The following is a 10,436-nucleotide window of genomic DNA, read 5'->3' as shown; positions in this document are numbered from 1 at the left end:
TCTGTTCCCCTTTCGGGCTCTGTCTTTACATTTATTTTGAAAGATGAAGCTCGCGATTATGGTAAGGGGTGTTACATTTCCGACGAGTGCTTGCGGTGTTCGGCCTATCACAATGCACTGGGTCAGCTGGCCAGTCAGAGCAGACTGCGCTTGTCAAAGGAGGGGGCTTTGTAGAAAACGAAGCGTTTGAGAGAGGCGGGGCATAGAGGACCTGCAATAATGTACAGTATTTTAAAAATAATGTGTTTTTTGAACATTAAAGCATGTCAACATATTCTGTTACACCAAATACACAAAATAATGATCTTTAAAAAAGCACCATATGACCCCTTTAATAGTTAACGGCAGGATTTGTTCATTTAGTCTTTGCTTATTTTAACCACAAGATGGCACTAGAGCTTCAGAGCTTTATTTATTCTGTTTTTGGAGAGATTTTGTTCAGCAAACAAAATAATATTTGTACAGTATATTATAATCTCTATTACAATCTCACCCGATTCATTTTGACGAGGATGCAGGGTCTTCCCTTTGAGTAGCCGAAATCTCTGTCCTTCAGTCCGGAGCATTCACCCAGCCAGGACCTCTTAAACTGACATGCCTTGCGCTCGGCACTCTCCTCTAAGTCATCTTGCTTGAAATACATATTTCCCTCGCAGTTAATGTTCCGCCTATCCTGCACTCCATCGTCATAGGCTGAACACAGCCATGGCGGGAAACCGTAATAAAAGAGATGGAACAGAGAGAGAGAGAGAGGGAGAGAGAGACCATAAAATAACCAAACAATGGCTGCTGCCCAGCCTGGCCTCTACAACTTAGAGGCCAGCACAAAAAGTGGGGCCCTGGCAGCACTGAGCAGTTACACTGATTGCACAAAAGGGTTTCCCTCCTTGTCAGTATTTCTATAGACCGCAGGATTTGTTAAACGGCGTGTTGGAGCGATTTGAATCTGTGCCCACTGAACAGAAAACGCATCTTCCCTATTAAAGAGTGTAAAACCAAACTCAATAACCTTAGTACTTCTCTCATCCAGGACTTACGTTTCAGATGGGCTTCTAGTGCTTTCGCATACTTCCTCCACGAGCTTCGGTCAGAGGCATTGAAAGCAATGTCAAACCCATGAGCTACATCTACATGAGGAAACATTGTCATGCCTGCCGGGGGAGAAACAGAAGATTTTGAACTGCAGTGAAAATACAGGAATAACTGTATGAAGCTCATGTACTAGAATTGTGTTTATATACTTATATATTATTTTAGAATACTTACATATACAGTATTTAAATAAACAATTTGTATTTTAAAGGGGAAAAATTATATTATTAATTTTAAATTATTTACCATTGTAATTTTAAATCATCCATCCATCCATTCCCCAAAACACTTATCCCCCCTTGGGTTTGCGGGATTTTAAATAATATACATTTCAAAATAATTTCTATTAAAAATAATAATAATAATAATTAAAGGGGTCATATGATGCGATTTCAAGTTTTCCTTTCTCTTTGGAGTGTTACAAGCTGATTGTGCATAGATAAGATCCCTGAAGTTGCAAAGACTAAAGTCTCAAAACCAAAGAGATATTCTTTATCAAAAAGGAGGGGGCTTTGTAGAAAACGAAGCGTTTGAGAGAGGCGGGGCATAGAGGACCTGCAATAATGTACAGTATTTGAAAAATAATGTGTTTTTTGAACATTAAAGCATGTCAACATATTCTGTTACACCAAATACACAAAATAATGATCTTTAAAAAAGCATCATATGACCCCTTTAAATAGATTTACACAATAATTATTCAGCCTTTTTTCATACTCTTTGAATGTTCACAAAGTAAAATGCAATTTTTTCCAACCTGGTGGCATCACCCTGTCATTGTAGGTGGGAGCATATGGACTAATTGACCACATCAGGCAGCACATACAACCAGCAAACATGGCCGCAAGGAAAATGTATAATGCTGAGTAAAAGAGCAGAATAAGGCCTGGAAAAAAAGATAAGAAAATATTGATGAATAAAGCAAGATTTCATTGATGATACCTCTTGTAAATATTTTAGTAGAATAACTGATTCACATAAAAAGGTATTAGTAAAGTGAAATGCTCACACCACTGCAATCAGACTGGGACAGTTTTTCATATAGGAATTTCTTTCTTATATGTATGTATCTTTCATTCAGTTGACCATTCAAATACTAAGCCTTTTCATTGTGGAAGTGTTTAAGACACTAAAGTCAATGAAACTTAGCATATAAGACCCAGCAAAAAAAATAGTGTAGCCATTGTCCTTTAATTTTCAATTAAGAGTCCATTAACAGCTGATCAAATGGGACGTGCCGTCAAACTAAACGGCTTTTGCTGCACAGACAATTTCAATGGGACTAGCTGCAGCCCGTCTTGTGTCCCCCAGCGACAAAGGCCTTTCTGTTTGAGCCTGGTGAAATTCTCCCAGCTGTCCTTTCACTCAGGAACACAGTGAACCTCCGGTTGCCATCACAGTGACGGTCTTTTGCAGCCATACAGAGCCACAGCCAGCTCCAAGGAGCCTGATCACCCCATTCTGGCATTGTGAGGCCTCTGCACTCTCCTTTCATGGGACATGCATCACAGCACTCCAGCAGCCCCTCCCCTGCGCTAAGGAAGACTAGGGCTGTTTATTTAATCCACCTCCAGCACATTCCCCATCATATCATGCCCATGTAAAGCATGGAGATGTTGCATCACGGGTCACGACAAACGCTCAAGTGTGTTGAGATTTCTCTCCGTACCCCCAGGAAACGTTCATATTGCTGTTTAGAACAATTGTCCCGATGGGAATTTGCTGTGTTGCTTAGCAACGGGACATTTAGAGGCAGCGATTGGCTGCTCTGTCATCGACGGACGTCTTCAGGAAATGCTCGCTGCCAAAAAAGTTCTGAGCTCGGACAAAAAAACGCTACATGTTAAGTTGTGCCGTTGATCTGAGAGCGTGTTGGAGGAGATCTGGAGGTCAAGGGGGCTTTGGGAAAGAGGGAGAGGAAAGCACGGTAGGGGTAAATGGAATATGATCCCAGGCCAGCAAAGGGACTGTGACATTCGCTTTCCCACTGAGGACCATTCCCCAGGCAGTCTGTTTTTGTCAAGATGTCTCTAAGCTATCTGTGCACCTATGTAAACACTAAGCTTGGACATGTGCGCACACACACACATGCACCCACAGTGACAGCGTGTACATGCACACACACTTTGTCTGAGCGAGCAGAAGCACAGTTCATCACCCCTCATCCCCGCAACTCATTCCCATAACTCCACTAAAAATGGAAAATAATGAGCAAAAACAATAAGCAATAGTCTCACTTGCTGAGACTGAACATCACTAATTAAAGACTTTACAGTCCAAGTACAATTTGGATGCACTCCCTCACCCACAGACAAATGCCCTTTGTTTTGTCATTGAAACGGGTATCTTGTTGTGTACATTCAAATATCATTTTGTCTTGTTACTCACTCCAGCTCTTCCCCGAGCGGCCCATAAACTCCTTAGTCTCTGCGTTCCACAGGTAAGTCTTTAAGTCGTCGATTTTCTCATGCAGCGTCCTCTTGGGCTTTGGCTTGGGCTTCCATTTCTCAAAGTTAAGGTCATCCTGCTCCAGAGGCTGATGTTCTACCAGTCCTTCTTGTTCCACTTCCATGGCCTCAGCTAGTTCGTGTTTGTGAAGTGATCCTGCACGCTAAAGACAACATGGAAAGTTAATAAGTATGTTTCTGAATCACAATAGTAAGTAGTGTAAAAAAGACCACTGCAATAAGCATTAAATAGTTAAAAACTCACTTTAATGTCGATAATATTGTCTGATGTTCTTAAAAGAGGAAAGGCTAGGAGAAGAGTTAGACAAATATTTATCTTCAAAAAAGTGAAAAGCAAGTGCATGAAAGCAATGTGAATGAAAGACGTTTCACAATCCCATTGATCTATGAGAGGCAGAAGAGGACCCACACACTCGCTGACCCATGTTGGGAGATCTAACCTCTCACAGCTGCAAAAGATCTGCAGGGTCACTCTTCAGCCAGATGTTACACACTCATTCTCAATGTCAAGACACACATAAATTGTGCTTTTAAAAACTGTAAAGCTTGAAACAATGAGGGTTCAGTATGTTAGCATGAGTTGATGCAATCATTAACTAACAATGAAAAAGAATATTTAATCCAGGTTAATGTTAATTTCTATATAGAAACATTTCAAGTTTCATAAACATTTACTACTGTATTGTGAATGAGCATGAAATATAAATTGTTCGTGATACCTAATGCATTAAATAATGTTAATTCAATCTTAATGTAATATGTTGCCATAAAACTATTTTTTGACAGGAAATTGACTTAATATTTATTATTTACCTGTCATATTTGTTATTTAATATGACCGATTCAACCTGCTTACATCAATAAAAGACATTTTTAACAACCAGCTCAGGTAGAAAAAGCTCCTGAAGATACCAGAGGAATTTTCAAATGCATTTACTAGCTACAATATAGCAATAGGCCTAATGTAATATATTAAGTATATTAATGGATAATTGTCCATATTAATTGACCTAAATAATGATGAGCAGGTGAAACTTGGGTGATACAGTTTTACTGTACCAGTAATGAATTTAAAAATTGATACTACACCAACAATTGGGTAATAGCCTACCCTACTATTATATAGTTTACTATTATATATTGTACCGAGCACTAAATCCAGCGAGGTATGGTCATTACAATGCCCTAATCAAAAGTAACCACATAACTCTGGTGCATTATGGTTATGGTCACTTGCCAGTTTTGAAACTGTGTCTTCCAGGAGCAGGTCCTCCGCCCCTCCCGCGGTAGAGTCGCGCTCCATGATCTCTCACTGAAGAATAAAGGTACTTGTTAAACCAATCACATATACGAGCGGTCCAGGCGATTTACTGCGAGATTTCAGTCCAGGAATAAAGTCTGCAGCAGTCCAGGAAAGTCAAATACTGTGTGAAATAATTGTTCAGACTTTTTTTATGCCTTTTTTTAAATTATGAAGAAGATGAGAGAATATTTCGATGTCTTCTGTAAAGAAAAATGGGGAGGGGGGAGCCTTAGGAAAAAACTTTTATATTTAAAGTGCCCCCCAAAATAAAGTCTTGATGAATGCACTGAGGCGATGTCTTCAGGTTCACTTCACGCTGGCTGCACAAACGTTAATTCTGGTCAAGAATTGTTCTTGAATTTCATTGAGTTTTCTCCTTACAGCGGATGTCGGACGCAGAGGAGCTTCTCGCTAGGAGTCGAGCATCATAGTGAATGGAGTTGAGCTGGAGAGGGAAAGTGGGGGTGGGATACAAAGCGGAGTTTTTTTTGGCAGCAGCTTCGTTTAGTGTTGTGTGGAATTCTGCACACGCACACCACATAGTCTCATTGTCTGCTGAAACAAGCTCTATGCAAAGACCCACAGCTTTATAAGTTTCTGTTCTGATCTACATTTGCCGTTGTCAATCACTAAGTACGGCATCAGCAACCACATTAGAACAGTGAGGTTTAAAGGAGGGGGCTTTGTAGAAAACGAAGCGTTTGAGAGAGGCGGGGCATAGAGGACCTGCAATAATGTACAGTATTTGAAAAATAATGTGTTTTTTGAACATTAAAGCATGTCAACATATTCTGTTACACCAAATACACAAAATAATGATCTTTAAAAAAGCATCATATGACCCCTTTAAATAGATTTACACAATAATTATTCAGCCTTTTTTCATACTCTTTGAATGTTCACAAAGTAAAATGCAATTTTTTCCAACCTGGTGGCATCACCCTGTCATTGTAGGTGGGAGCATATGGACTAATTGACCACATCAGGCAGCACATACAACCAGCAAACATGGCCGCAAGGAAAATGTATAATGCTGAGTAAAAGAGCAGAATAAGGCCTGGAAAAAAAGATAAGAAAATATTGATGAATAAAGCAAGATTTCATTGATGATACCTCTTGTAAATATTTTAGTAGAATAACTGATTCACATAAAAAGGTATTAGTAAAGTGAAATGCTCACACCACTGCAATCAGACTGGGACAGTTTTTCATATAGGAATTTCTTTCTTATATGTATGTATCTTTCATTCAGTTGACCATTCAAATACTAAGCCTTTTCATTGTGGAAGTGTTTAAGACACTAAAGTCAATGAAACTTAGCATATAAGACCCAGCAAAAAAAATAGTGTAGCCATTGTCCTTTAATTTTCAATTAAGAGTCCATTAACAGCTGATCAAATGGGACGTGCCGTCAAACTAAACGGCTTTTGCTGCACAGACAATTTCAATGGGACTAGCTGCAGCCCGTCTTGTGTCCCCCAGCGACAAAGGCCTTTCTGTTTGAGCCTGGTGAAATTCTCCCAGCTGTCCTTTCACTCAGGAACACAGTGAACCTCCGGTTGCCATCACAGTGACGGTCTTTTGCAGCCATACAGAGCCACAGCCAGCTCCAAGGAGCCTGATCACCCCATTCTGGCATTGTGAGGCCTCTGCACTCTCCTTTCATGGGACATGCATCACAGCACTCCAGCAGCCCCTCCCCTGCGCTAAGGAAGACTACGGCTGTTTATTTAATCCACCTCCAGCACATTCCCCATCATATCATGCCCATGTAAAGCATGGAGATGTTGCATCACGGGTCACGACAAACGCTCAAGTGTGTTGAGATTTCTCTCCGTACCCCCAGGAAACGTTCATATTGCTGTTTAGAACAATTGTCCCGATGGGAATTTGCTGTGTTGCTTAGCAACGGGACATTTAGAGGCAGCGATTGGCTGCTCTGTCATCGACGGACGTCTTCAGGAAATGCTCGCTGCCAAAAAAGTTCTGAGCTCGGACAAAAAAACGCTACATGTTAAGTTGTGCCGTTGATCTGAGAGCGTGTTGGAGGAGATCTGGAGGTCAAGGGGGCTTTGGGAAAGAGGGAGAGGAAAGCACGGTAGGGGTAAATGGAATATGATCCCAGGCCAGCAAAGGGACTGTGACATTCGCTTTCCCACTGAGGACCATTCCCCAGGCAGTCTGTTTTTGTCAAGATGTCTCTAAGCTATCTGTGCACCTATGTAAACACTAAGCTTGGACATGTGCGCACACACACACATGCACCCACAGTGACAGAGTGTACATGCACACACACTTGAGCGAGCAGAAGCACAGTTCATCACCCCTCATCCCCGCAACTCATTCCCATAACTCCACTAAAAATGGAAAATAATGAGCAAAAACAATAAGCAATAGTCTCACTTGCTGAGACTGAACATCACTAATTAAAGACTTTACAGTCCAAGTACAATTTGGATGCACTCCCTCACCCACAGACAAATGCCCTTTGTTTTGTCATTGAAACGGGTATCTTGTTGTGTACATTCAAATATCATTTTGTCTTGTTACTCACTCCAGCTCTTCCCCGAGCGGCCCATAAACTCCTTAGTCTCTGCGTTCCACAGGTAAGTCTTTAAGTCGTCGATTTTCTCATGCAGCGTCCTCTTGGGCTTTGGCTTGGGCTTCCATTTCTCAAAGTTAAGGTCATCCTGCTCCAGAGGCTGATGTTCTACCAGTCCTTCCTGTTCCACTTCCATGGCCTCAGCTAGTTCGTGTTTGTGAAGTGATCCTGCACGCTAAAGACAACATGGAAAGTTAATAAGTATGTTTCTGAATCACAATAGTAAGTAGTGTAAAAAAGACCACTGCAATAAGCATTAAATAGTTAAAAACTCACTTTAATGTCGATAATATTGTCTGATGTTCTTAAAAGAGGAAAGGCTAGGAGAAGAGTTAGACAAATATTTATCTTCAAAAAAGTGAAAAGCAAGTGCATGAAAGCAATGTGAATGAAAGACGTTTCACAATCCCATTGATCTATGAGAGGCAGAAGAGGACCCACACACTCGCTGACCCATGTTGGGAGATCTAACCTCTCACAGCTGCAAAAGATCTGCAGGGTCACTCTTCAGCCAGATGTTACACTCTCATTCTCAATATCAAGACACACATAAAATGTGCTTTTAAAAACTGTTCTAAGCTGGAAACAATAAGGATTCAGTATGTTAACATTAGTTAATGCATTTATTATCATTAACTAACAATAAAAAATAATTTTTAATCTAGGTTAATATTAATTTCGATATAGAAACATTTCAAGTTGTATAAAGATTTACTACTGTATTGTGAATGAACATGAAATATAAATTGTTCGTTTTACTTCATGATACCTAATGCATTAAATCATGTTAATTCAATCTTATTTGTTGCCATAAAACTGTAAATAGTTTTGGACTTCATTTTTACTCAGTGTTATTTAATATGACAGATTTAACCTGCTTACATAAATACAAGTCATTTTTAACAACCAGGGGTGCGTTTCCCAAAAGCATCGTTAGCTAACTTTGGTTGTTAGTTCCATTGAACTCTATTGGTAACGACGGAACTTGCGAACATAGTTGCTTTTGGGAAACGCACCCCAGCTCAGGCAGAAACAGCTCCTTAAGATACCAGAGGGATTTTCAAATGCCTCTACTACAATATATCTATAGGCCTAATGTAATATATTAACTATATTGAATAATAATCGCCCATGTTAAATGACCTAAATAATGATGAGCAGGTGAAACTTGGGTGATACAGTTTTACTGTACCAGTAATGAATTTAAAAATTGATACAAGAAGTTACTTACAATTGGGTAATACCTCGTTTATCTGCGTTCTATTATATTGTTGACTACTATATATTGCAGCGAGCACTTAATCCAGCCAGGTATGGTCATTACAATGCCCTGATCAAAAGTAACCACATAAGTCTGGTGCATTATGGTTATGGTCACTTGCCAGCTTTGAAACTGTGTCTTCCAGGAGCAGGTCCTCCGCCCCTCCCGCGGTAGAGTCGCGCTCCATGATCTCTCACTGAAGAATAAAGGTACTTGTTAAACCAATCACATATACGAGCGGTCCAGGCGATTTACTGCGAGATTTCAGCCCACGAATAAAGTCTGCAGCAGTCCAAGAAAGTCAAATACTGTGTGAAACAATTGTTCAGACTGTTTTCGTTTAAAAAAAAAAAAAAAGATTATTTTTTAGATAATTATATTTAGATAAGAATAAGAATATTTCGATGTCTTCTGTGAAGAAAAATGACGGGAAAGTCTTAGGGGGGAAAAAACGTTCATACTAAAAGTGCCCCCAAAATAAAGTCTTGATGAAAGCACTGATCGGCGCTGTCTTCAGGTTCACTTCACGCTCGCTGTACAAACGTTAATTCTGGCCAAGATTTGTTCTTGAATTTCATTGAGGTTTCCTCTTACAACGGATGTCGGGTGCGGAGGAGCTTCTCGCTAGGAGTCGAGCATCATAGTGAATGGAGTTAAGCTGGAGAGGGAAAGTGGGGGTGGGATACGAAGTGGAGTTTTTTTGGCAGCAGCTTCGTTTAGTGTTGTGTGGAATTCTGCACACGCACGCCACATAGTCTCATTGTCTGCTGAAACAAGCTCTATGCAAAGACCCACAGCTTTATACGTTTCTGTTCTGATCTACATTTGCCGTTGTCAATCACTAAGTCGGCATCAGCAACCACATTAGAACAGTGGGGTTTAGTATGCAGGACCCTTCACCAAACAATCCCCATTGACTCGCTGGGCTGTTAAACTGGAGAGAGTATTCACGCGCATTACATAATTCATTAAAGAGACGAACGCAAAAGTGTGAAATATGTGCCAGCTTTGGTCTGCGTTGGCGTCAAAAGCGTAATAAATTCAGAAAGTTTTAATCAAGCCTAATATTTGTACACAGATCACGTTGAGCTCCGTGAACCCGCTGGTTTTTTTTAAACCTGAAAAGAACTCGCGTCATGGAAAATTCGGTCTTGTCTGGTTCTTTCTGCTTTCTTTGGTAGAGAGCAGATCATTCAAAGAAAGACCATCAAGGACTGAAACGAGCTAATGCAATCATTTACTTTGTGACAAAATAACTAGGCTGGAGGAATTGAGATCAATATATCTAATGTAGTGTTTTTTTCTCCTTAATTTTTACACAAACAAACAAACAAACAAGCACTAAGTAGTAGTGAATGCTTGTTTTGATCTAGGAATCCATTAAGTTCCATTCAATTACACGTACTTAAATACACCAGCCTATGAAATAGGCCTATCTTATGTCGCAGTGGGTAGCAGCAATTAGCAAGCAGTGTCACCATAAAACTAGCTCAAACTATGGCTTTATAGGCAGACGTTTTGAACTCTGCATCACATCAGATATAATTTTTATTTATGTGTGTGTGGGTGTGAGAGAGAGAGAGAGAGAGAGAGCAATATAAACAATATGGGTGCGCTATACTGTTTTAAAATGAGTCTGGTGTATGTCAAATAAATTTCAAGCTGCACGAGTGAACAGTAAAATAAACAAAATGCAAATAGAAAAATGGG

At 40.1% G+C, this 10,436-nt stretch overlaps 1 protein-coding gene across 4 annotated transcripts in view; it reads right to left on the bottom strand.

The window, feature by feature from the left end:
* Positions 1–9,356, bottom strand: part of LOC107752012 (protein ATP1B4-like) — a 13,017-nt gene extending 3,661 nt beyond the window's left edge. The window contains exons 1-6 of one of the 4 annotated variants that reach the window (XM_016567855.1): positions 8,697–8,836; positions 7,742–7,785; positions 7,418–7,640; positions 5,792–5,920; positions 1,038–1,151; positions 494–693 (exon numbers count right to left, since the gene is read on the bottom strand). In XM_016567855.1, the coding sequence (XP_016423341.1) occupies positions 494–693; positions 1,038–1,151; positions 5,792–5,920; positions 7,418–7,601 (627 nt within the window). In that variant the 5' untranslated portion in view covers positions 7,602–7,640; positions 7,742–7,785; positions 8,697–8,836. The other 3 variants (XM_016567854.1, XM_016567856.1, XM_016567853.1) reach the window with 3 other exon arrangements.
* Between the last annotated feature and the right edge of the window lie 1,080 nt (positions 9,357–10,436).

The sequence above is a fragment of the Sinocyclocheilus rhinocerous genome, unplaced genomic scaffold (assembly GCF_001515625.1).
Source record: "Sinocyclocheilus rhinocerous isolate Xijiao unplaced genomic scaffold, SAMN03320098_v1.1 scaffold662, whole genome shotgun sequence".
Classification (NCBI taxonomy): domain Eukaryota; kingdom Metazoa; phylum Chordata; class Actinopteri; order Cypriniformes; family Cyprinidae; genus Sinocyclocheilus; species Sinocyclocheilus rhinocerous.
Note: the sequence above shows the minus strand (reverse complement) of the source record. Positions and strands in the feature narration are given on the sequence as shown.